Below are 27722 nucleotides of genomic sequence, written 5' to 3'. Positions count from 1 at the left end.
CTGCTGCCGAGCCTGTACTTGTGGGCTGTGAAGTTCTTCTTCTTCTGCCGGTTCTGCCTTAGACAGTCTATATAACCGTTCTTTGAAAAGGGTTTTCCGTTCAGTAGGTGGCGTGTAATCGGAGAACTCGGACGTCCAGTCGAGGCTGGGAGGAATCGGAATCGGAATCTGTGTGACCAGTGTAAGTGACTCTTCGCCGATGGTGTTATTGTTGTTGTGATGTGCAGTGAATGAGTGATTAATAATGCAAATGCATTGAGTTTGTTTTGAACTAGTGCTGTTTTGAATGACATTGGCCTACGTTCAACTAGATGCAGCAACGAAAAAAATCAACAGCAAAACGAACCATGACCTGGAATCTGTGGTTTGGAACTTGTGTGGGTCTCGTGGCGCAGGGGTAGCGGCTTCGGCTGCCGATCCCGATGATGCTATGAGACGCGGGTTCGATTCCCGCCTTATCCACTGGGCTTCTATCGGATGGTGAAGTAAAACGTCGGTCCCGGTTTCTCCTGTCTCGTCAGAGGCGCTGGAGCAGAAATCCCACGTTAGAGGAAGGCCATGCCCCGGGGGGCGTAGTGCCAATAGTTTCTTTTTCGTTTAACAGTGCGAAGATTGATTACTTTGTGTACCTACTTGAGTAAAAAAACATTTCTACTAATTTCAACAAAAATATGAATAATTAAAAAAAACCCTTGAAGCAGCTTTTGAAAATGACCCATCCAATGTAACAACCAAATGCAGTGAACCGCAAGAAAAAATGCATTTCAAGGCCAATAACGCGTGTAGACTGCACGTATAGTGGAAAACAAGGTTAAAGTAAGAACAAGTTTGAATGCGTGTTCGTAGAACTAGTTGGAAGAGTGGATGGCTAGGAGGATTAGCCGAGTTGTTGGTCAGTGAATATAACGGCTATTAAATCACGGTGTTTACATGAGTGGGGTAGGGAGCTCTTCTTCGAGAGGGGTTCACACATTGAAGTGTTCAGTAGTGTTTCAAATATTTTCAGCTGTAAGTCAACTGTAGGTTAACTCACGACAGCTAAGAAATGGCTCGTGCAAAAGTTTAAGATATTTTCGTATCGCTCCTATTTTTGGGTGATAATGTTTACAACTTTGATAAGTTACTATATCAGTTGTATTGGGTGGGGTTCTCCAGTGATAAGGTTCAACAATAAGCATTGCTAAGCTGAATTACACAGTAGCAGAGAGAATTAGTCTAAAATTAAAGTTATGCAACGTAGTTTCCCTACAGTTCAATTATGGAAGATTTTGTGCAGAGATACCGCCGCTTTACTCAAGATGGAACGGGAAAGCATTGTCATATTGACACCACAACTCGAGTTTTTGGAAGTATCTGTCGAGTTCAGAAATTGATTTAAGTTGAACAGAAGTTGTCCAAGAACTGGCGTCCCGTTTAGTTAAATTTATTTTTCGATTGTGAGTAGCATGCAACTTTCCCAAAAATTCTAAGGTAATTTTTATAAGAACATAACCTTGCTTGAATACGCCCAATTAGTGCGTCCATCCCGGGAATTCCCGGGACAAAAATCCCGGGATTTTTCCAAAACCGGGAATTCCCGAATCCCGGGATTTTTTATATTTTGTCCCGGGAATTCCCAAAATTGAAAAAAAAAAACAAAATTTGGTCTAGAAATTCAGAATTGGTTGTGGAAATAGATCATCAGCTTAATACTTAGTAATCAATAAGAATTTTAAAGCATTAAAATTTGCATTCATCATATATCAGCATTAATTTGGCTTATTATGGAAAATTGTTAAAATTTTAGTCTACAGCTCCACAAAATGCTTTACGCCTTAAATATTTTCTATAAAATTTTATTCATAAAAAAAAGACTTAGTACTTCACTTCATATTCACGTATATTTATGACTTTAAACTTGAAAAAAATATTATATTAAAAAAAAATAACTTTTCATACAAAAACCAGCGCCTGGAGCAAATCAGGACAAAAGTAACGAATTAAGACAGCTGTTTAAGCTAATTTTTGTTTTTGTTAATAATTTCTGATTGTTTTGATTGATTTCGGAAAAAAGGGAAAAGAAAAATACAAATAGTACACCGATAAAGTTCTAAACATACCGTCAGTGGGGGTGACATTGGGTCTGGGGGGTGAGATTGGGTCAAAGTGATTTTTTACGGATTTTACCATTTCTCAGGTTCTTCTCAATGAAAATGAATTCTTTTGAAAGGGTTGTGTAGGGGACATCTTAAGATGACTTCGCTGAAAAAATCTCATTCCTAGAACAAATCCTGTTATTTTGGCAGATGTCTAAAGTTGGGGTACGTTTTTGGCCAAAAATGACCTCTCGAAAAATCATTTTTCTAATATTTTTGTAAGAATTGCTCGAAAACTACCCAAATGTTTGAAAATCTCCACTTCAAACATTGTAGCGTGTTAATACGATTCCCTCGAACAAGAAACACTGTTGCATGACTTGTTGTTACCATATCGTTGTATTTGAGAATCATTTTAGTTTCATTTGACCCATTGACACCCCCTCTAAGGGGTGAGATTGGGTCAATTTTCAAACAATTGTCATTTAAGGTAGTGTTCATCAAAATCCACCATATTTTGGGAAAATGTTAGTAAACTATCTAAGAACAAATCTACGTTGAAAGATTTTCCATGTTATTTAAATTGTTTTTGTTATTAAGAAAATACGAGAGGTGTATCGTTTTTTGACCCATAGTCACCCCCACTGACGGTACCCAAAGTGTTACATTGTCTGGTATAATTTTATTTCTTGTTGTTTTAGACAGTTTCAATGAAATTGTTCATGCTTTTGTATTCATGTTATATAAATAAATAATTAAAATAAATATATGATAATTTGTGGTAAATTTAAATTCCAAAGCACATCAAAGAACATTTTTTCATTAAATGTGTTTTAAACTATCTAAAGACTGCTGTCCTTGTTCAGATTGAAGTGTGTCTTATCACCAATAAACAGCTAAGCTTTTGAGCTAATTCTATGATTTAACCCTCTCACGCCCATGGTTACTCCAGAGCACCACAAATTTTTGTCTTCAAAATTAAATTTCTCTGCAACCATGCATTTTGTCAACCTGGTTCAACCTGCATTAGTTTATATAGAATGTTAACTTATCACCATTAAAATTTCATCGAATTTGGTCCATCCAGTTAAGAGTAATGAAGAAAAACGAAAAAAATCTCGATTTTGCTCTGGGCGGGAAGGGGTTAAGCTAGAAAAACCAAACAAATAAAATGAAAACATCGATTTTATGACAGCTTCAAAAATTTTCCGGGAATTCCCGGGATTCAAAAAATATTTTTCCCGTTTCCCGGGAAATTCAAAACCCGGGAAAATTGGACGCCCTACGCCCAATGTTACGTCCTACCGTAATCAGGGGTGAAATTGGGTCTGGGAGTGAGATTGGGTCATACAAAAATGATGAAATTTATATGACCTAACCTCACCCCCCAAACCCAATGTCTCCCCTGATGACGGTATTGTTAAATTAGCTTAGAATTACTTTCTCCATACTTTGAAATAAAACTAATTTAATCCACCTATGTGGATGGAGCCTTCCTCACCTTTTACCAACCATGCCGGGTGATATGATAGGTTTGAATCTAAATTTCATCTATTTTTTTTTAGATCTGGAATAAAACAGTACACAAATATCACTTAAGTAGTCATAACTCGAGACAGAGTTGCCAGATCTTCAAAGTTTTGGACTCGTTAGAAAGGTCTTTTGATTACTTAACCAACGACGGATCCGGACATGATTTACATACATTTAAGTGAGATCCGGCTTCAAAAAAGTACATAAATATCACTTAAGAGGTCATAACTCAAAACAGGGTTGCCAGATCTCTTCAATGTTTTGGACTCGTGGGAAAGATCTTTCGATTACCTAACCAATGACGGGTTGGACGATGAATCCGGGCATGGCTTATATACATTCAATTGAGATCCGGATATATGCAGAACACATTATCAAACATAACTTTTGAACTACTTATCTAAACTTCATAAAAAATAAATAGGTACGTATGGGACCCTAAACAGAATCGGATTTCAAAACTTGAGCAAAATCGGTTCAGCCAGTGCTGAGAAAACTGAAGAACAATTTTGGTCATATACACACACACAGACATTTGTTCAGTTTTCGATTCTGAGTCGATATGTACACATGAAGCTGAGTCTACGAGCTTTAAATAAAAGTTCATTTTTGGAGCAGGATCATAGCCTTACCTCAGTTAGGAAAGCAAAAATCCCATGCTTATTCAACAATCAACAAGTGTCAACTCAGTTAAATTTAATTTTTTCGCGCTTTTTGAAATATGGCATTTTAGATATTCCATGTTTTAATTTTTGAGTTAAAATCATCAATTAAAAAGAAAGATTTCTGTCATGTTTGTCTGGACGTGAAATTATTGATTCGCTTAAAATTACTCTTTAATTATTATCGCTCTTTTAATGTCACCAAAAAAGGTATATTGATTCATTGTAGTTCTTAAAATTTCAAATCAAAATGCATTGTTAACTTTAAGAAAATATGCAAATGCATATGGGTTTCTTATGGTGTCATGGACAGTGCATCATTTCCACGTAAAATAATGTAATATCACAAATAGCTTTAAAAATTCCTTAAATGCACTTAAAGTTCTGTTACACCATACCTCCGCAATGTTTTTCTAGTTTTAAAGGAAAATCTAAAAATGAAGAATTTAATACCTACGACCCATTTCTTATCATAGTAAAATCAACGATAACACATTAATCGAATCATAATAATTGCTTCACGGCATCACCCTAGTCTACAACCCAGGAAAATTGGTGAGGATATAGTTCAGGCAACATACGGCGTTTATTGGACAAACATAGTATAATTCAATAAACATTACAATTCTGACAACCCAATACCAGCTGGATGAGCGCGGTGCAACTTTGATGTCAGGCAGCCTACATACCTGCACAGATGAAATGAAATAGCAAATAGAATCGGAAAATGCATGCCGGGAGGCGTACCTGTTGAAGAGAGAAGAAATGGAAATCGATTAAAATTTTTGCTATTTAAAATTCAAGATTTATTTGTAGAAATAAAAAGTTGTTTGCATTAATATAGCTCAGATTTATTCATGGATTAGACGTTTCACAGCGATTTGATTGCAAAGGTAAACAGAAAACGTAAGGATGTATTTCCGGTATTTGAACAGTGACCAAACAATTACAGTGTTGAATGTTTGAAATGTGTCTGTTCATCCAGGTATCGATTTTGGACTGGATGCAGAAATATCTAAAGGTAAATCCCAACTTTTTTTGTAAGTGGTAGTGTGCTTATCGTTCAACGACTAGCACAGCGAGTAAATATAAAGTCATAAATATTCCTTGATCATTATACAAAACTGGGTACCCACTTGACAGACTGCGTTTTCATTCATGGTAGTGCTATCAAACTACAAATAAATACAGTGACACAGCGTATTCTATAAAAATCTACGCCGTTTGTTGGTTAAACTCAGAGTGAAAGCAAACGTCGGACGAGGTGGATCCTTCTTGGAGACTCCGTAGCAGGTGTATAACTAAACCAAACATTGTCTTTTTTTCTTCTAATCTCATCACAGATACCAACTGCTTCACCATGGAGGCACTGCTCAACAGCCAGTGCGCGGCGCAGAGCCTGGGGCCTGCCAATCAGCTGTTTGCGATGCTGATTCAAACCATCATGGCAGCTCAGTGCAGCATTTCTCCGCCCGACATGTGGCCAAAGGATTACGGCCCAACGGCTCTGGCCCAAGGATTGGAGGAGTACGATTTCATCATAGTCGGAGCCGGATCGGCGGGGTCTGTCGTGGCGAATCGACTCTCTGAGAATCCGGACTGGAAGATCCTTCTGCTGGAAGCCGGTGGTGATCCACCGATAGAATCTGAGGTACATTTCAAGGATTTACTAAAAAAATTGCATGATACAAAGCACTAATAGCAAACGAAAACTAACTTTCCATACTTTCCACGGCTGTCATGACTAACACGCTTAAATAATGGTGATGGATCGATCGCTTAATCACTCTCACAGATTCCTGGCCTATTTCTACACATTCAGCAGTCAGCCAGCGATTGGAATTATCACGCGGAACGGTCACCGCGGGCTAGTAAGGCAATGCCCGGTGGGAGTTTTTGGCCGAGAGGGAAAATGTTGGGTGGTTGCAGTGCGATGAACTTTATGCTGTACGTGCGGGGTAACAGCCGTGACTACGACGACTGGGCTAAGCAGGGCTGTGAGGGATGGAGCTGGGAAGAGGTCTTGCCGTACTTTAAGAAATCTGAAAATAACGTCGACTTCAAAGATTCGCCTTTTCACTCATCAAAAGGATTGTTGGGGGTTGAGCGAATGGGAGATTTTGACAGCCCATTTGTGAACATGATTATCAGTGCTGCACAGGAACTTGGTTACCCTAAGCTGGATGATGTAAATGGTGAAAATTATCTGGGAATAGTAGAACTGCAAGGGACAATAAGAAACGGTGCACGACAAAGTGTTGGCAAAGCTTTTTCGAGTCATCGTCCCAATTTACACGTTGTTAAAAATACGCTAGTAACAAAAATAGTGCTTGAAGCAGCATCAGCAAAAGGAGTTGAACTACGGTTACAAAATGGAGCTTCCCTCGTTGCGAGAGCCAAAAAGGAAGTAGTGATATCCGCGGGATCGGTCAACACACCACAACTGTTGATGCTGTCTGGAATTGGCCCAAGAAATCACCTTGATCGGTTCGGAATTCCAACTGTAGCAGATTTACCAGTGGGTCAAAATTTACAAGATCACGTAATTGTAGCTTATTTTCTAAAGCTGAAACCACAGATACAAGGGGAATCCGATGTTGTTGATCAATACAAACAGTATTTACAGACTCGGTCTGGATTTCTTTCTCGTAATGGAGGTACTCACTTGACACTCTTTTTGAACACTGAACAGGAGGATAGCAAATTTCCAAACTTACAATTTCATTACCTCTTCTTTCGTAAAAATGATAACAATCGCGTTCTTCAGTTTTTAAAGCTGATGTCCTACGAGAATAAAATAAATCAAACAATTTATGAAGCCAGCACCAGGAACGATATCGTAATAGTTTGGATTACCTTGCTTAAGCCACAGTCTGTTGGCCAAATTCAGTTGAAAAGTGCTAGTCCTCACGACAAGGTACGCATCGATGCCGGTTACCTCACCGATGCAGATGATGCGCGACAGCTGGTTGATGGATTACGGCGACAACGTGATTTTTTGCAAACTAAAACGTTCAAGAAACACGAAGCTGTTCCGATACGGTTCGACATTCCAGAGTGTAACAGTAACTATCGCCTGGATTCGGATGAATATCTCAAGTGTTACATCAGTTATTTTTCGACCACGATATATCACCCTGTTGGCACTGCAAAAATGGGACCGATTGGTGATAAGCAGTCTGTTGTTGATCCTCAATTAAAAGTTCGCGGAGTTGATAGCCTACGAGTGATTGATGCAAGTATAATGCCAACCATAGTGAGCGGAAATACCAATGCACCTACCATCATGATCGGCGAAAAGGGAGCTGATCTCATCAAATCCGATTGGCATATGATCGATCAACTGAATGTTGAGCTTTAAATTTTGTCACTAATGCCATTACAAACCATGTGTGTGTGTGTGTTCGCGTATTGTTTTGCTACTAAAAACTTGCAAATAATATTATAAGTGCAATCCTCAATGAATGTGTTTTCTAGCTGGTACCATTATTTTTCCATCTGCAAAACTCAACCTGTGACTGGGCGTACAAAGTGGAGAAATCAAAACGAGCATGTAAAAGTATGACTAATGGTTGCTTTTGGCCTCGTGGGAAGTTGATCGGCGGCTCCGGAGGGATCAACGTTATGGTTTACATCCGAGGAAATAGACGTGATTACGACCAATGGGAGCAGCTTGGCAATACCGGCTGGGGGTGGGCAAACGTTTTGGAGTACTTTAAAAAATCTGAAAATAATGTTGATCCCAAGGTGGCGGACGCCAGTGGAGGAAAATTCCACGGCAAGGGCGGATACCTCACGGTAGATTCCTTCAATACCAACAATGAATTGACCGATTTGATGTTAGCAGGAGCAAAGGAAGCAGGATACTCCGAAGAGTTAGACATGAACGGCGAAACGCATATCGGATTTAATAGGCTTCAAGGAACAATCGTTAATGGTACACGATGCAGTCCGGCAAAGGCATTCTTGGCTTCCATAAAAGACCGACCGAATTTACATGTAATAAAGCATGCAACTGCCACTCAATTATTGTTCAACCCTGATAAAACTGTGAGTGGTGTTAAATTTCTGTTGAATGAAAAAGACGAACTGCAGGCAATGGTACGGAAAGAAATTGTTGTGTCGGGAGGAGCGGTCAATACACCTCAGCTACTGATGCTGTCTGGGATCGGCCGGGAGAAAGATCTTCGAAAGTTGAATATTACTTCAATTTCCAATCTAAGCGTCGGAAAAAATCTGCAAGATCACAATGTTGTACCAGTGTACTACAAAGTACGTGGATCAACTGCAGCCCCGTTCGATGTTCAGAAGGAAATGGTCAATCATCTATTGGAATTCCTGACTGAACGAACTGGACCACTAGCCAACCATGGACTCTCAGGACTTACAGGATTCGTAAACACTGTGAATGCAACTGATCCCTTCCCGGATATACAGTACCACTACTTCATGGGCCGCAAGCAATCTGGCCGAACGAAACAAATGATTGATCTTATTGGGTATGAAGAATCAGTCGTGCAATCGTTGATTGCAGCTGAAGAACAAGCAGACGTTATCGGAATCTACGTTGTTTTGTTGAATCCCAAGTCCTGGGGCAAACTGAAGCTTCGCTCTACGGATCCTTTAGAACCACCCTTCATAGATGCTGGATATCTGTACCACATGGATGATATCAAATCTATGATTGGTGGTATCCGAGTGCAACAAAAGATCATGAGCACTGCAGCGTTGCAAACTGCAGAACCTGAACTGGTGCAGGTAAACATTCCGGGTTGTGCCAACGAGATTTACGACACCGATGCGTACTGGGAGTGCTACATTCGTCATATGGCAACAACGCTGTATCATCCAGCGGGAACAGCGAAAATGGGGCCTGATTCGGATCGAGATGCGGTAGTCGATGCACGTCTGAAGGTGCGTGGTGTTCAAGGACTTCGTGTTGTAGATGCTAGTATAATGCCAGCTGTAGTCAGTGGAAATACCAATGCACCGGTGATGATGATTGGTGAAAAGGCAGCCGACATGATTAAGGAAGATCACGGCTTTATTGCACAAAACACGAAAGATGAATTGTAAAACTTTGTATGTCGATGTTGGGTATCGTTGTAGAGAAAAATAAATAATGATAGGTGTTTTGGATTGCTTGTTACTGTTTGCACTTTGTACAAATATCTCACATTCTGGGTTCCTTCAACTGCACCGGTTGTCTTTGGTATGTTTCTAATTGATTGCTTTTAACGCAAGAAATTCTCATTCAGTTTGTAGATATGATCTACGAGTTGCAACGTACAATCATAGACTGGGAATACGTATCGGAGCCATCTAGACGATATACAATTAGCAGCTCAAACGGACTTAGCTGGCCTAGAGGGCTTGTGCTGGGCGGAAGTGGTACCATCAATGCCATGAAGTATGTTAGAGGCAATAAACGCGACTACGATCACTGGGAGCAGCTTGGCAATAAGGGGTGGAGCTGGGATGAAGTGTTAGGTTACTTCAAAAAGTCAGAGGATAACAAAGTGGACAAGTTAGTACAGCTAGACCAGGGAAAATGGCACAGCACTGGAGGTTATCTAAGCGTCGATTATAACGACATAAGTGATCCGATGAACACTGTTCTGATGGAGGCGGCCAAAGAAGTGGGATTTGAAGAGCTCGATGATTTGAATGCTGACAAACATATCGGGTATGGCCAATCGGTTTTCACGATAGTCAATGCAACTAGATGTAGTCCAGCAAAGGCTTTTCTGAGTCCCGTGAGGTATCGTAAAAATTTGCACGTGATAAAGCACGCTTTTGTTACATCCATAATATTTGAGCAGCAAAATAAGGCACGCGGAGTAAATTTTATACTTCAAAATCAAGCCACTCTGCGAGCTTTTGCAAGAAAAGAAGTTATAGTTTCCACAGGAGCAGTAAATACTCCGAAACTACTGCAGCTATCTGGCATAGGGAGGAATATTGATCTTGTTCCTCTTAAAATTGTACAGCGTGCTAATCTGAACGTGGGATTTAACTTGCAGGATCATGTAGCTATTCCGTTGTTTGTCAAATTGAACAAATCTACAGCAAAACCAGTAAACATTCGACTGGAAAAGATACTTAATCTTTTCAATTTTTTGTTTAAAAGCAATCGAAAATCGACAAGGAACCATGATGTATCAAGTGTTACAGTTTTAGCTAACACCATCAATGTAACAGATCCATATCCGGATGTTCACTTTGAATATATTCTGTGCAAAAAAGGTGGCATCAGTTCGATCTTAATAACACGCAGCTTTGGTTTCAATGAAGATGTTGTTGAATCGGTTCATCGAGCAGAATTGGAAGCAGACGTGTTGCTGGTGCGTATCCACGTGCTGAAGCCACTGTCACGTGGCAAAGTCACAATTAAAAGCACTGATCCATACGTTGATCCACTGATTAAAGCGAATTATTTCAATGATTATGAAGATTTAAAAACGTTGATACGTGCAATCAGAATCCAGCAGCAGATGCTGACAACAGATGCACTTCGAAAGAATGAAGCCGAACTGCATAAAATACATCTTCCAGCGTGCATGTTTATCTTGCATGACTCAGATGAGTACTGGGAGTGCTACATTAGACACCTTACCATAACTCTTTACCATCCGGCAGGAACTGCAAAGATGGGACCTAGCAGTGATCCGGAAGCGGTAGTTGACGAAAGATTGCGAGTTAGAAACACAACACGGTTGAGAGTTGTTGACGCTAGCATTATGCCATACATTGTTAGTGCAAATTTGAACGCACCTACGATAATGATTGGTGAAAAGGGTGCCGATCTTATCAAAGAAGATAACGGATTCTGAGAAATGCTTCAGTGGCCTTCTTCAGAAAATGTGATATCTAGTAAAGGTTTGTCATGCTCACATCTACCCATTGCACACCAAGATCCACCGTTGAAATTATAATCTTTCTTAATGGTTTACATTTCTACGCGAGCACTATTCACATTTGAAAATGCACTCAAGCACACTTTTTGAGCTATACACAAGGCCTTCAACAGAAAAAATAAGCTTGAAACCTCTATTCTAGATTTTCGGAATGCAGGCTGGCATGATAGGAACCCGAGTTGATTGGCAGTACACTGCAGAAAAGGCAAACGATTCTAGTATCAGTATAGTCAGCGGAACCAGATGGCCCAGAGGAAAGATGCTCGGTGGGTCTGGTGCTATAAATGGAATGCAATGGATACGAGGAAATCGCAGAGATTTTGATGAGTGGGAACAATCGGGGAATCCTGGTTGGGGATGGGATAGCGTATTGGAATACTTTAAAAAGTCAGAGGATAACAAGGTGCCGGAAATTGTTGAGGCGTATGGTGGAAAGTACCACGGCCAAGGAGGTTACTTGAGTATCGACTATTTTCCTACGTCAAATCCATATGATTCGGTTCTTTTGGAAGCAGCAAATGAAGTCGGATTTGAACAACTTCTAGATTTTAATGCCGAAGAACACATTGGATATGGCATATGTCAGCACAACATTGATGGGGTCACACGTGCCAGTACCGCAAAGGCATTTTTAAATCCCATAAAATACCGTGATAATCTTCATATTATCAAAAATGCTTTTGTCGTATCACTCCATTACGGCTCAGATAACGTCGTCAAAGGAGTTAACATGATTATCGATGATAAATCTTTCCAAACGGCGATTGCAACGAAAGAGGTCATTCTATCAGCAGGCACAATTAATACTCCTCAACTGCTTATGCTTTCTGGCATTGGAAAGCGTGAAGTGCTTACAGCTCACAACATTCCAGTACGAATGGAATTGTCGGTTGGTGAAAATTTGCAAGATCACGTAATACTTCCTATATTTTTCGGAATAGAAGCACAATTGTTGAACGTACTACAAACTCGCCGTAATACTCTGTTGAATTTGTTTGAATTTACTTTGCTCAACAGGAGCCAACCAGTGGTTCCAGCGGTCTTTACTACCATAATTGGATTTGCCAATACAAAGAGTGATACAAGTTCATTTCCAGATGTTCAATTTGAATCTATGTTCATAGCCAGAGGTGATTTTGAGGCGCTGGGTTTCTTTGAAGGGATTGGTTATGCTGGCAATATCATAAAATCATTGAGAAATCATATTGAACGTCAAGATATTGCCGTAGCATGGGTCGTCGGAATTGATCCTAAATCAAAAGGATCGCTCCGACTCAAATCTTCCAACCCTTATGATCATCCTTCGATAGTGACTGGTTATTTCAGTGTAGCCAGTGATATCGTTGTGATTCGAGAAGGAATCCGAATTCAACAGGAACTCTTCAGTACACAAAGTTTCCAAAAATATCGTGCTAAACCATTGAAAATGAGCATACCTGCATGTGACTCATTAAGGTACGATTCTGATTCATACTGGGAATGCTACATTCGACATCTGAGTACGACACTTTATCATCCAGTAGGAACGGCAAAGATGGGACCACTATCTGACCCAGAAGCCGTTGTTGATTCTCAACTGCGAGTTTATGGAATCGATGGACTACGAGTCGTGGATGCCAGTATAATGCCTACGGTTACCAGTGGCAACACGAATGCCCCAACTGTAATGATAGCTGAGAAGGCTTCCGATCTGATCAAGCAAACATACTCAAAGTAATCCCGTGTTCAGAAAAAGCAGAATGTTAGTTATACAATTTCCATACAAGTCTCACAAAGGACTCAGAGCACTACATACACATGATTCTACAATTTGGTATTCAAGGAGATTTCAGAGATCTGTTGGGTTTCAATGTGTTGCCAAAATGAAAACCATTGAAAACATTAACATACCGCCAGTAATTACAGAATTTTAAAATTTTATTTTTAAATTTAAGACTAGTTTCAAATAAATGTCACTTAACATAGCTTTAATTTTTTGTATTGTTGATCAGAAAGAATGACATAACGTCAATAGTAAAATCGTTAATCATTATCAGGGGAAGTCAGAACTTGTGTATAAAGCAACTCATATCGAGAACATTCGGCAGATTTAATGTTATATAAATGCACTCATTATACAGTGAAATGCACGGATACACAGGAGGTGGAAGAACGTTTAAAAATCTAAGAATAATGCTAGAATTGCTGTCATTATAGATTTTTGGAATGCAGCTGGGCATGTTAGGAACCCGAGTTGACTGGCAGTACACAGCCGAAAAAGCAAACGATTCTAGTCTCAGTATAGTCAACGGAACGAGATGGCCCAGAGGAAAGATGCTCGGTGGATCAAGTGGTATGAACGGAATGCAATGGGTACGAGGAAATCGCAGAGACTTCGATGAGTGGGAACGGTTGGGAAATCTTGGCTGGGGATGGGACAGTGTACTGAAATACTTTAAAAAATCAGAAGATAATAAGGTGCCGGAAATTGTTGAAGCGTACGGTGGAAAATACCATGGTCAGGGAGGATACCAGAGCATCGATTTTTTTCCCACGTCGGATCCATACGACTCGGTGTTATTGAAAGCAACAAAGGAGGTCGGATTCAAACAACTCCTAGATTTTAACGCTGAAGAACACATTGGTTATGGAATATGTCAGCACAGCATTGAAGGAGTTACACGTGCCAGTTCTTCCAAGGCCTTCTTGAATCCTATTAAGAATAGGAAAAATCTTCACATCATCAAAAAGGCGTTTGTCGTTTCACTTCATTACGACACAGAAAACATTGTTAAAGGTGTCAATATGATAATTGATGACCAGTATTCTTTGAGAGCAATTGCAAGGAAGGAAGTCATTCTATCAGCCGGCACAATCAACACTCCTCAATTGCTTATGCTTTCCGGTATAGGAAAGCGTGAAGTTGTCACACCTCATAACATCCCAGTACGGATGGAATTGGCAGTTGGTGAAAATTTACAAGATCATGTGTTGCTTCCAATATTTTTTGGACTAAAAACACTAACGCCCAACACTCGAGAATCTTTGCGTGATACATTAATAAGGCTGTTTGAATTTACTTTGCTCGATAGAAGCCATCCAGTTTTTGCCACTGGGTTATCCCATATATTGGGTTTTGCAAACACTAAAAGTGATCTTGAACTGTATCCCAATCTCCAATTTGAGAATTTGTTCATTGGAAAGGGAGGCATTGATGCGTTGGATTTCTTCGAAATCGCCGGATATGAGAGGAATGTAATAGAATCGCTCAAAACACATGTTAACCTACAAGACGTTGCTGTAGTTTGGGTTTCCGGAATTAATCCTAGCTCACGAGGATCAGTTCGCATAAAATCTGCTAATCCATACCACCATCCTAAGATAGTTACCGGTTATTTCAATGTGTATGATGATGTCGAAGTAATACGTGAAGGAATCCGTATTCAACAGAAGATTTTCAGCACCAAAACCTTTCAAAGTCATAACGCCATACCTTTAAAAATAGAAATAGCCGAGTGTGACTCATTAACATATGATTCGGATCTATATTGGGATTGCTACATTCGACACATGAGTACGTCTTTCTATCATCCAGTGGGAACTGCAAAAATGGGGCCAGTAAGTGACCCCAATGCCGTTGTTGATAGTAACTTAAAAGTTTATGGAGTTAAAGGGTTACGTGTAGTGGATGCCAGCATAATGCCAAAAATAACCAGTGGCAACACAAATGCGCCAACTATAATGATTGCGGAAAAGGCATCCGATCTAATTAAAATGGAATATCAAACCTAGTTTTGATGTTTGTGAACGTCTATAATACTAACTGAAATAAAGTGTTCGTTGCAGTGTTGTGGTTGCGTTGTGTTTCTTTCGTCTGGATTTGGTTGGGTGCCAATAATCATAAATAAAATTTAACTTTCAGATTCCAGAAACCTTCTTCACCATTCAGAAAACGGACGCAGATTGGGCATTTTACGCGGAGTCTTCAGAAAAGTTCAGCAAAAGTCTTCCTCAGGGAAGCTTCTGGCCTCGGGGTAAAACATTGGGAGGAAGTGGTGCCATCAACGCGATGCTTTATGTGCGTGGTAATCGAAGAGACTACGACCGGTGGGAGGAGCTTGGAAACAAGGGATGGAACTATGAGAGTGTGCTAGAATATTTCAAGAGGTCTGAAGATAACTTGAATCCTGATGTAGCGAACTCCGTTGAAGGAAAGTATCACGGAAAAGGTGGATACCTTAAAGTGCAACATTTTTCGACAAAAACACCTTGGATCGACATTATTATTAGAGGAGCTGAACAATTGGGCTATCCACATTTGAAAGACATAAATGGTGAGAAAAATATTGGTTTTGGACGGGCTCAAGGAACGATCATCAATGGTACACGTTGCAGTCCGGCAAAAGCATTTTTAGTTCCAGTTAAAGATCGACAGAATTTACATGTGATAAAACATGCAAGAGTGATCAATGCTGAACGGGACACCGATGGAAAGTTCCGTTGGGTTAACTTTTTTATAGACGATGAGCATTTGAAGGCAGCAAAGGCAAAGAAGGAAATCGTAATTTCAGCTGGTGCTATAAATACGCCTCAGATTTTGATGCTCTCTGGAATTGGTCCAAAGAAGCTTCTAGAATCTATAGGTTTAGATGTGGTTGCAGATCTTCCGGTAGGGGAAAACTTACAAGACCATCCCATAGTTCCTGTGTTGATAAAACTCAACAAATCTTCTGCCAAACCATACAATTTGCAGCAGGAACTAGTTAAAAGCTTGAACGAATACTTGCTTCATAGAACTGGTCCTTTGGCAGCACATGGAGTCACGTCGTTGACGGCGTTTATTAATACAGTGAACGAAACTGATCTCTACCCAGATGTACAGTTCCACTTTTTCGAGTTTCCGAAAGAATCAAAACGATCAGATTTATTCACTAGCAAGGTAGGCTATGACGAAGAAGTTTCAAAATCGTTCCTGGATGCTTCCGAAGAAGCCGATGTGTTGATGATTTTAATCACCTTGCTCAATCCCAAATCGAAGGGATCTATCACGATCAACTCGCAGGACATTGACCCATACAAACCGCCAGTTATCAATGCTGCATTTTTGGACGACGATGAAGATGTTAACACTGTAGTCCGTGCTGTACGTGTGCTACAAAAATTGATCAATACGAAAGAACTCAAAGACAATGAAGCAGAATTACATCAAATGAGTATCACCGGCTGCGCTGAACTGCAATACGACAGTGTAGAATATTGGGAATGCTACGCACGTCATCTTACTTTGACGCTATATCATCCTGTGGGAACAGCGAAAATGGGTCCCAAAGAGGACCCGTCGGCCGTAGTGGATTCCAGGTTGAAGGTCCACAAAGTTTCCGGTTTGCGTGTTGCAGATGGTAGTATTATGCCTAACATTGTATCTGGAAATACTAACGCGCCAATTATAATGATTGGCGAAAAGATTTCAGATATGATCAAGCAGGATTGGAAGCAGAAATCTGTTCATAGTGAATTGTGAAAACTTCAATTATTGCATTTATTCAGTTTATAGAAATAAAAATAAAAATCATAATAATGTGATTCAATACAAATGTATTATTGCATACGCCAATCCATTCATGCAAGGTCATTTCATATATGTTTAGATATCATCATCTATCAATGTACAAAAGCGCTTTTATTTACTCATATACTTCAAGTCTTATCTTAACTTACAGAAGTTTCATTCGTTTAGATCCCTTTAATGTTGATGCATATGATGAATACTTCGCATGTGTGGAATTACTATGCCGAAAAGAGTCCGTTGGCCAGCAAGGGTTACAAAAAGGGTAGCTACTGGCCTCGGGGTAAGATGTTGGGCGGTTGCAGTAGTAACAACGCTATGATCTACGTCCGTGGTAACAGTCGCGATTATGATCGTTGGGAAGAGTTGGGCAACCCTACGTGGAGTTGGAAGGATGTTCTGCCGTACTTTAAAAAATCGGAAGACAATGGAGCGTATCACATTCAGGAGGAAAAGGGAGCGTTCCACGGCGTTGGTGGGCCATTGAAGGTAAACACTTTCATGTCCAATGACATGACAAAATTGATTGTTGTGGAAGCTGCGGCAGAACTGGGGCTCATTGAAATCATGGATGTTAACAGTGATGAATTTACTGGGTACTGTGTTGTTCAAGGAACGATAAAGGATGGAAAGCGCTACAGCACTGCGAAGGCATTTTTGAATCCCGCCAAAGATCGAAAGAATCTACACATAATCAAACACGCCCACGTAACCAAAATCAACTTTGAAGCCGGTGTAGCGCGAGGAGTTACGTTTGATATTGGTGATCATATTGGTAAAGATATTGTAGCGAAAACGAAGAAGGAAGTTGTGCTTTCTGCTGGAGCATTGAATACGCCACAAATATTGAAACTCTCAGGAGTTGGTCCGAAGGAAGAACTTGACAAGTTTGATATACCTGTCGTGCTTGACTCTCCTTTCGTGGGAGAAAACCTTCAGGATCATGTAATCGTTCCCGTTGTGCTATCCTTCCACAAGTCTCGTCCCATAACAGTAAAGGTTGACGAACTCATGGACAGCATTTACTCTTACTTTCGGTACGGTATGGGACCGATTGGGTCTATTGGATCTACCGATCTGGTAGGATTTGTCAACACTCAAAGTCAAGCGGCACGATTCCCGGACATCCAGTATCATCACTTTGTGTACAAGGCAAAGACTCCGGATTTTGCCACGATTTTGGGTAAATTCGAAATGGAGGATTACATCAATGCCCAACTGATTGAGTTGAACAAGAAAGCTGAGATTTTGATCGTTTTTGTAACGTTGTTGAACCCCAAATCCAACGGAAACATCAAGCTAAGAAGTGCGAATCCATACGATCCACCAGTTATTAACGCAAACTACTTGGAGGACCATCGCGACGTCGCCACGTTGATCCGAGGCATCCGGTACTTCCGTAGAATGCTAACAACGCAAAACTTCAAGGACCACGAGATGGAAGAGTTCAAAATTGGTATTCCAGAGTGCGACAAGCTAGATTTCGAGTCGGACAGCTATTGGGAATGTTATGTTCGGTACATGTCCACCACCATCTATCATCCGGTAGGAACGGCCAAGATGGGACCCGCTGAGGATCCTTCGGCCGTGTTGGACTCGACGCTGAAGCTGCGCGGTGTGGACGGATTGCGGGTGGTGGATGCCAGCATCATGCCAAACATCGTGAGTGGAAATACTAATGCTCCTACTATAATGATTGGCGAAAAGGCCTCCGATTTCATCAAAGAGCAGTACAAACCGATACCGAAGAAAACTGAACTGTAAAACAGTTGATAAGACCAAATAAATAGTTACCAAGTCATTGCAAGACTTATGTTGTTTAAAATTCCTGATCTTCTAATGTTGCATTTTTTTCTTGTTTTCTGTTAAAATACAAATGTACATTTAAAGTGTTAATAAAAACTACGTAACAGGTAGGTGGTTGTTGCCTAAATAGTATTTTAATGATGTTTTACTCGAAAATATTCCGAAATCTCTTGGATTAATCTGATTTTCAGGATGCCTTCAAATGTACAACTGCCGAGTTTAAAAGGACAATGTACTGCAAAATAGCCCCAAAATATTTTTTATTAATATTTGTCTACACACTGGTCTTGGAAAGTTAGATAAATTCCCGTAAGTGAGGATTTATAAAGGCAGAATTGCCAGACATGCAAAGATGCTCATTGAATGATCTTCCTAATAGGGGAAAATCTCGTATGTTTGGCAGGTTAAGCACTCACTCCTAACTCCATCCAATTTGCTGATTTTCGCTATTTAAACAACTAATTTTGCAAAACTTTTGATAGAAACTTGCCTGCTCACTTCTCATTGTGCTGTTTATCACTCAATTTCAGTTGAAAACGCTTTTAATTAGCTTTAATTGAATGTCAAAGTTCTGACCTGCCAACATTAGAGAATCAATCAAACCATCCACATTAACGACCCCCGGGTCTTTTGTGGTCTCTATTGCAAGTTTCCGCTCGAACCTAGGAGTCCGAAGGCTTGAATGGGGAGAGCACCCAAACCTCTTTCTACTCCAAGGAACCTTCCACCCCAGTGTTTGAACTGACGACCTTTGGATTGCGAGTCCAACCACCGCCAGCGATTCCACCGGAGTAGGGCTTGGTTTGGTGTGTTATTTGTACTTATGGCATGGAGACGACTCCTACACCTGGAATGACTTAACGGCCTAACAACCAAGGCCGGGACCGACTTTTTACTTCCTCATTAGAGGCAAGCTGGAATTCGATGCTGTTCCCCTACCTATTCAAATATGCAGGGGAAAAAAATCAAGAATAGGCGTTGCTTGTTTGTTTATCCTTTCGTTTGCAATTAACTAGTTTCTTAAGTTTTGCTTAGAGGAGGATCGATTTTTGAAACGGTTTCAAAAAAGCGCCTGGATATAGACTGTCTTGGTCGGTTCTGAAATATTTCATCGAAAGTGGAAGATAAACTTGAATGCTGCTAGAGCTAATCAATCTTATTGCATGCGTGTCGTTAAATCTAGAATGAACTTACTACTTATCAAAATTTGCGTAGGAGATAATGAGTTTACGAGCATCGAAATTTTTATTTAAAAGACTTAAGTCAATGATTTTTTAAAATTAATTATAGTTATAGCTGTCTAACAATCATAGAAAAATTATTTTAGTTTACGTAATATTATTGATACCAACATACAATAAATAATTTAATTATTTTGACCTTATTAAACTTATATACCTAAATTAGGGAGCAATGCGTGTTATGGAGTTTAAACCAGCGTTACGTATTCTGATTGGCACTACCGTACGCACATCGGTGGCCTCGCAGTACCTTTAACGGAATCAAGAAATGTTGGATGAAAATGAAATTACTTTCGTTGGAGATATCGGGGCGGGAAGGCGGCGGTGGCTTCAGCGATGAAAACAAACTAGGCCGATTGAGTAATTTGCACATCGACGAACTACCTGTACACTGGACAATACAGGCTACTGGCTCTGGCCGGACAGGTGATACGTGACTTCGTGCCGGCAACAGAGACTGCCGACTTCTGACTGAGAGCTCCGCGGGGTTTGTTCGATTTTTTTCGGGGGTAAACAATCATAAACGAACAACGCAGACTGCGTTACGTTGTGTCCAAACATTTTTGCAAATGTTTTAATTGTACAGAGTTTCGAGCGATTTTTTTGGCATTCAGTTTAATCGTAAAGTTCATTTTGCAAAACAATTTAGTTTGTAAGATAAGCTAGGTATATATCAATATATTATTTAAATTAGCATCAATAATTGATTAAAACTAGCTTAAAATGACATTTCTCAGTCAAACCCTTTATGCTAATTTGCTCGATTCGCACTCATTTGAGCCTTTCATTTTTCGTGATTTGACACCAATTGTGGACGATGCCGACGATCTTTCAAAATGTGATGAGCAACTATTACAGTCGTTAACCCGTTCGTTCGGGTGTAATTGGGTATTTGCACACACACAAACACACACACACACACTCGCAAACATAAACCGCGTAACTAACCGAGCGAGAAGAGAATTAAATTGCATCAAAAAAACTTTAAGTACAAGCGACTAGCCGATCCAGCAACAGATAGTTGTGAAAAGAAGTACAACTTTTGCACTACTTGGTTTTATTGCGATTCGCACACATGTTTACCTGTTGCCGGCGGCGTTGGAGGCGCCGGCTATATTAGTGTGGTTCACCACCTATGTAAACAAGGGAAGGATAAGCACTACGAGTATCGCATCATAAAAGTATGATTTGTTCCATAATTGTGGTTTAGCTTAAGAGCGAGTTTTTCACCAATGTGTAACAGGTCGTATCGAGGTGCTCCGATTTGGATGAAACTTTCAGCGATTGTTTGTCTATACATGAGATGAACTCATGCCAAATATGAGCCCTCTACGACAAAGGGAAGGTAAAACGGGCTTTGAAGTTTGAGATCCAAAAAACATGAAAAATCTTAAAATTGCTCACATTTCCGTAAAACTTCATCAATTCCAACTCTCTTAGATGCATTCGAAAGGTCTTTTGAAGCCTATAATAACTTTTTGCAACAGCCTCCAACACCCATACTCCTATAGGTCAAAAGTTAGGGAATTACATGGACTATAAGCCTATGGAATTAACTTGTTGGCCAATCGCAGTTTTTCTCATAGTTTTTTTAATTTTTCTATAATAAACTATTAACAACGTTACTTTTTGGCCTGTAGGCCTCCATAGCGGCAAAATAAATTTTAAATCATGTTTAAAACAATTAATTAAATGGCAATATATTGGTAAATCATCTTAAAAAAAATAAAAAAAACAATTCCCTTATATTTATTGAATCGTTTTGTTTTTAACAAATAAGAGTTTTATTCGTTTTTTATCCAAACATCCTGGTAAAACTGTAAAACTGTAGGAGTGAAACCTTTGGCTTTTAGAAATATTTTTTCAAGAGTAAACCTATCTTCCTACAGTTTTTGAATTCAAAACAATTTTTATTACTTTTTTATGGCAATTATACGTGTTTTTAAACCATGTGCTTCATCGTGCACTGATACAGGGACAGTCTCCGCGGGAAGGCCAAAGAAAGAGAACCGGCTTCGGAGATTGCTGTTCTGAGCTGCAGCACTCTGCCGATCACCCAGCCGGTTTACGGTTGCCTGGACAGATTGCAGTGGCGACTAGCTGCACTTGCACTAAACGAGTCCAGCGCACGGAGTTCATACTGCAAAAAGAATGGCGAAATCTCCTTGCGTTTACCAACAGCCATCATCTCCACCACCAGGACAAGTTCAGCAACTGAACAGGGTTCTTTTTCGCTCGGCTGTATAGTAAAAGTGCAAGTTGGTATACACCTGCAGTACACACCTTTGGGCCGGGCGACCTATAAAATGTAAGTAGTATACTTACGGTCGAACTACCACCAGCAGGACACTCAGATTCACCGATTTCTTACAGTTTTGAGTGGTTTTGCGACAAAAGTTGTTTACGCTTAACCGGCTCGAAAGTATTGTTGGACTTCATGACACAGATCAGGTTCACATGGCATGTACAGTACAGGGAAAATGAATAAAACCAACAATGAATATGTCATTACAACTCGTGATTGGCGAACAACTAAAACTTTTGCTCACTACTGTACCTTCGTGAGAGGTACTGAACTAACCAAAAAGTCACCACATCTTTTTGAAAAGGTTGATGATCAGCTAGTGTCTCAACATTTTTGCAATTTTCCATTCACCTATTAACACTTGTGCAATAACTGTGAATCTTAAATGAATGGCGCTCAACATTTGTTCTATGGAGAAAATTATTTATCATGTCAAACGTGGAATGTCAAGGTCCTGTGACTTTTGAGTGAATTTTCTGATCAATTTGGTGTCTTCGGCAAAGTTGTAGGTATTGTTGAGGACTATTGAGAAAAAATAGGTACTAATTTGCAGATTTTTTAATCAACTTTTTTTTTTCACAAAAACTCAATTTCCCAAAATACGTATTTTTTGATTTTTGAGATTTTTTGATATGTTTTTGGGGACAACAACCCGCAACTTTTAAGCCACAGAGAAACATGGTCAAAAAAATTTCCGCCGAGCTATGAATTTAAAAAAAAATAGTGATTTTTGGAAAAATCTAAATTTCATGCAAAAACAAATTTGACGTAATTTTTTAATGTAAAATTAAATTTCCAATCGAAAAGTATTCTACAGATTTTTTGAGAAAGGGCTCTGTTTTCAAGATATAGCCACCGAAAGTTTGATTTTTGCGAAATATTTGCAGTTTTTCGATTTTTAAAAATAGTGACCATAAGTGACCTTCTCTAAAAATATTTTTTTTTAAATGTTCAGAAAATTTGCTATAAAATTGTCTAAGACAATTGAAAAAAATCACTTCGAGCGAATAACGATTGCCTGAAGAAATGCCCTCTGAGTATGCTTTGATCGTTTCTTTCCCGACTGACACTTGATCGCTGGCTGTGGCATAGACGAATAAAAATTTGAATGATCGTCAACTTGCTGCGATCTGATTATAATTTTCCCCATTTAACACCAGCAGTCATGGGTTGTTACAATCATCGTCTGCACTCTTGACGAATGACAGCTAGTCGTGGATATTTGAGAATAAAGATTATTCTCAGCAGTCTAAGAGACATTGAAGATTGGATCTAAGGGTTGTTGAGATACAACCGCTTTAAGGAAAAGAAACACGAAAATTTAAGTTTTCTAAGTCTCACCAAAACAACCCACCATTTTTTAATGTCGATATCTCAGCAACTAATAATCAACTTGTTCGAGGAAATCGTATTGACATGCTTTTTTTACATTTAGTAACTTCAAAACAATTCGAGGAATTTAAAAAAAAAACAACTATTAATAGGTTGATTTTTCGAGAGGTTATTTTTGGCAGCTGCTAAAATGACAAGATTTGTTCTAGGAACGTAAATTGTTCTCCAAAGTTTTCTTAAGATGGCCCTTTAACAACCCATTGAACGAAATTCATTTACATTGAGAAGGTAACAAAATTGAAATTGAAAAATCCCGTAAAAATCACTTTGACCCAATCTCACCCTCTAAACTCAATGTCATCTTTACTGACGGTAGTAAAACAAAAATAAGAAAAGAGTTATCAGCTAAGCTAACAGCCCAATTTTTTTCGATTTATTTTTATTTTTTTTTTCATGTTTGAAGGTCATTTTGAGCAACTTTTGTTCTACGAAAAACTTTACTTATCTTGTTTTATGTTTTCTTGATTCATTGTTAGTATTTTAATTCTATTACTTTGTTTAGTATTTATTTGTTTTTGGTAGTATTTGGCCTATTCTACAACCTCCTATCATTACATTTTTCATATCTAATTCATTGATGTTTTTACAGTTAATTTTTTGATTGTTTTTCAATTTTTCTGCTATAGCCCTAAAGTTTACTGAAATGTTAAGAGTTCTTCTTTTCAATGCTTTTTAAAGATCAAAAATAGGATGAAAAATTGATTTTTGGCGATTTTTTTTAAATCGAAGCCTGTCTGGAGGCGGGGTTGGGTTGTAGAGGGTTAAGTATTATGAATCAGTTAAGGATCATAGACCAGTGAGAGGAAGATCCTAAATATATCTGCATTTTGTCTAAGTTAGGGTCGACTCTTGATAAAATCTATCAGTTGGATGAGTGACTTCTTTCCCAAATAATATGAGATCTTATGGACTAGCCAATGATATAAAAGAATTTATAGTGAAATAAATCTGTTTTTGAAGCGAAGAATTCTTGTTTGAAAATGTCTAGGCATCATCGACCCACGTCAAATCTTTCATGCGTTTCTTAGACTCACGATAGGTAATTGCTGTTCTTTCTTACGTTGACAAAAGCCTTGAAATAATTGCTCCGTCGCATTGGTGGGTATCACATTCCAGCTTGCTCAGAAATAAAGCAAAATCATAAATCAATGTCGAGCCTAATGACTACTGCTAATCAGTGGCAAAGGTCATGCGGCAAACAAAATAACCACTTATCATAGGACCACAAGCAGACAAGAATGAACCCTTGGTTGCCGGGGGCGGTACTGGGCTACACGATGAAAAACTGCACCCAATTGACCGTGCACTCTCGTGGTGCGAACGAGCAATCGAATTCATTCGGCAAACCAACCTGTAGAATTTACGATTGGTCGTTGGCGCTGATAGAGATATTATTTTTTTCTTTCATGCAATTTTTGTTTACATAACATAGACAATGCCGGGAGCATCCTAGCAAAAAAAGGTTTTGTGGAAGACTCTTCGGGTTCTTCTGAAAGGGACGATCCAAGCGAGTTTTTAAATATCAATTACGAGCGGACGAGTTATCAATCACGTTGATCGGATGACAATAGAAATAATAAAATTGAAACAAGCAATCAGACACTTATCAAAATAGTTAAACTTTTTTATTATTTCAAAAACATAATTTTAATTCCAAACCGCAATTCAATTAAAACATCATCTTAAAGAACATATGGAATGTAAATGCTAATTGCACATTTGACTGGCGCATCAAATCGGAGAAACTTCAGAAGTTTCTATCCACGAGACCCGAGGCTAAGAATGTTCCAAACTGGTTTAGGTTCTCTCCTCTGTAGCTCACAGCTGAGCATAGTTGAGCCGGTATTGCCCAACGCGTCTTCTGACATACAAGTTTTCCTCGTGAGTCGACCGCATGGATGGAAAATACTTCTCGAGTCAGTCGATTTCTCTGCCGGTCGGTGTTTTGGTGTGCTGCACGTTCTCTTATTTATTTTAGCCTATAGGTAGGTACACCGCGCATGAGAGCATAGGCTCGGCCAGAAGTGGACGCGAACTCCACGCGATGCACGCCGGGGTTTGCGGCCAAAAGTTTGAAGTTTGGCGGGGGCCTCATTCACGATACGAACGTCGAGCGGAGCGGGTCGTTGGCGGAGTTTACCTTTCGCGATCGGTGTTGTACTACAAAGTGTGTAAACTGTCGGTTGCATCATTTTCGCGCGGGATCTCATATTTTTTTCTCTTCATTTGTTAGTTTACAGATTTGCTTAGACGACTAATGGTTTGCTAATCGGAGGAAAGATACACTTAGGGTGCGAACGTTGCATCTTTGGAGGAGTGTGTTTTGACACGGTGTAGAATACGAAGATGAATCGATGATGAGAATGGTGTTAGGTTATTGATTCGGGGAGGCGTGATACTGGCCTAATCCAAGATTAAGTAGAAAGTGTTTGTTGATTTTAGAATTTGTGTACTGTTATCGAGAGTGAGTGAGTCAACATGGTGATACCGGGAATTCCGTTCATCAAGCTGATCCCCCTGCTGGGAGGATCGGCTCTGAAGGCGGCTCCGGCCGTGACAGCCGTGACGGCTACCGTGGCAGCAGCCATCAAAACGGCCACGGCGATCGTCGGCGTGGGAAAGCTCGCCATCATACCGATACTGATTGCATCGCTGGCGTATTACAACTATGACCTGTTTGATCCCGAGAATCGACCGTTCAACATGAAGGAGGTGAACCGCGAGTACGATTTTATCGTCGTCGGAGCCGGGTCAGCGGGAGCCGTAGTAGCGTCGCGGCTGTCCGAAATTGGCGACTGGAAGGTGCTGTTGTTGGAAGCGGGTGGCCACGAAACGGAGATCTCCGACGTGCCGATCCTGTCGCTGTATTTGCACAAAAGCAAGCTGGATTGGAAGTATAGGTTCGTTTGATGTTTCAATCATTATAGTTATATAGTTTGGAAGTTGAACACCTGTAAATAACTCGTTTATTCGTTCACTACCAAATGAAACGCTTTGATAAAAAATATTTTTGTTAATCAATTAATTGATTATTCTGTAAAACTCACAGTAAAACTGGTAATTTGCTGAACCAAAATTAGACCCTCTCAGTTTTTTTTAAATAGTTGAACTTCGGACAAACGTGCGTATAAAGCAGTAATTTTGAACTGCTGTGTAAAAAATCTTGAAAATTCGATGGTTAAGCATACTTAGATTAAAACCGCATATTAGATCCATAACATCCAAGCTCGAGAAAAAAGGGAAATTTCTATGCAAAGCTTGGGAGTTTAGATGTTAATTAAAAAAAACTTTAAACATTATTAAACCTCTATCATTTTGTTCTAAAATATGTAGAATTTCCAAAGAAAATCGAATAATTCTTAACTCTGGAGCAATGCAAAAAACGTAATCAAATAGGAACTAGAGAGCCTATATGGAGAGGCGAAATGTTCGAGATGTCAAATGAGACTTCCAATCAAGCGACAAGATCTTTCAAGAATTAGGTTGAAATCTCTTCCAATTATTTTTAATCAACAAACATCATTTTGAACATCACAAATTTTGTTGTTTATAATAATATGTTTTGTTTTATTGATAATCCCATTCAAATAATTGAATGGGAGTCCAACCTAATTCTTTTAAGGTCTTGTCGCTCGATTGGAACCCTGTTTTTGATAGCTTGTCTGTAACCCTGAGAGCAAGCTTCCCTGCACCGTGCGGTACACGCGGTTCACTTGTACCTCGGGTTTGCTTTGCGCCTGCTTTTTCGGTTTACACCCATACCCGACTCACACGAACCGAGGGTATTTTGGTTCATCGTACCAGCGCACCACGACACTCTCGGTTCGCCCCAAGCTTCCCATGCGCCAGTGCCAACGGGTTTGGTTTTCTAGCTTCGGTACGTGCCTGAACCCATTTGTGTATTGGTATCTTGGTACATCGTACCAGCGCACCACGACACTCTCGGCTCGCCCCATCGGTTTTGTGTCTGGCACTCAACCATGGCATGAACCCAGCGTGCCGTGGTACACGCCGTGGTATTGAACCCGTTTTGTACCGCCAGCGCGTACCACGGCACGTACCTCGGCTCGTATCGAGTGAAGCACCTTGGTTCATACACCGGGTTCATGCCATGGGTGAGTGCCAGACACAAAACCGACGCGGCGAACCGAGAGTGTCGTGGTGTGCTGGTACGATGAACCAAAATACCCTCGGCTCGAGAGAGTCGGGTACGGGTGTAAACCGAACAAAGCAGGCGCAAAGCAAA

General features: G+C 39.9%; 4 protein-coding genes across 14 annotated transcripts in view; 3 read left to right on the top strand and 1 right to left on the bottom strand.

The window, feature by feature from the left end:
• The window catches only part of LOC120425934 (flotillin-2), a 367849-nt gene that overhangs the window by 44288 nt on the left and 295839 nt on the right, over positions 1-27722 (bottom strand). The gene's annotated exons all lie outside the window — the stretch shown is intronic.
• Positions 26-18670, top strand: LOC120425941 (glucose dehydrogenase [FAD, quinone]-like). Of its 6 annotated transcripts, none has more exons than XM_039590575.2 (3): positions 26-181; positions 5614-5921; positions 16904-18670. In XM_039590575.2, exons 2-3 carry the CDS (start codon positions 5631-5633, stop codon positions 18494-18496), a joined length of 1884 nt encoding a protein of 627 aa, XP_039446509.1. In that variant the 5' UTR covers positions 26-181; positions 5614-5630; the 3' UTR covers positions 18497-18670. The 6 variants fall into 6 exon arrangements, with proteins under 6 accessions (XP_039446509.1, XP_039446508.1, XP_039446510.1 ...); XM_039590574.1 differs by lacking the exon at positions 16904-18670 and adding an exon at positions 15089-16727; XM_039590576.1 differs by lacking the exon at positions 16904-18670 and adding an exon at positions 13384-15021.
• Positions 11266-13093, top strand: LOC120425942 (glucose dehydrogenase [FAD, quinone]-like). The gene has a single exon (XM_039590579.2). The coding sequence runs from the start codon at positions 11339-11341 to the stop codon at positions 12902-12904; it is 1566 nt and encodes a 521-aa protein (XP_039446513.1). The 5' UTR covers positions 11266-11338; the 3' UTR covers positions 12905-13093.
• Positions 25468-27722, top strand: part of LOC120425937 (glucose dehydrogenase [FAD, quinone]-like) — a 22268-nt gene continuing 20013 nt past the window's right edge. The window contains exons 1-2 of the mRNA XM_039590568.2: positions 25468-25643; positions 25710-26376. Of these exons, the coding sequence (XP_039446502.1) occupies positions 25955-26376 (422 nt within the window). The 5' untranslated portion in view covers positions 25468-25643; positions 25710-25954. The remainder of the gene's footprint in view (positions 25644-25709; positions 26377-27722) is intronic.

The sequence above is a fragment of the Culex pipiens genome, chromosome 3, assembly GCF_016801865.2.
Source record: "Culex pipiens pallens isolate TS chromosome 3, TS_CPP_V2, whole genome shotgun sequence".
Taxonomy (NCBI): Eukaryota; Metazoa; Arthropoda; class Insecta; order Diptera; family Culicidae; genus Culex; species Culex pipiens.
Note: the sequence above shows the minus strand (reverse complement) of the source record. Positions and strands in the feature narration are given on the sequence as shown.

Excerpts from the sequence above, each read along its gene's own strand:
- LOC120425942 (XM_039590579.2), top strand. The coding sequence starts at position 11,339 with ATGCAGGCTGGCATGATAGGAACCCGAGTTGATTGGCAGTACACTGCA.
- LOC120425941 (XM_039590574.1), top strand. The coding sequence starts at position 5,631 with ATGGAGGCACTGCTCAACAGCCAGTGCGCGGCGCAGAGCCTGGGGCCT. Across the intron at positions 5,922-15,088 it reads ATCCACCGATAGAATCTGAG|ATTCCAGAAACCTTCTTCAC; the intron begins GTACATTTCAAG and ends TTTAACTTTCAG.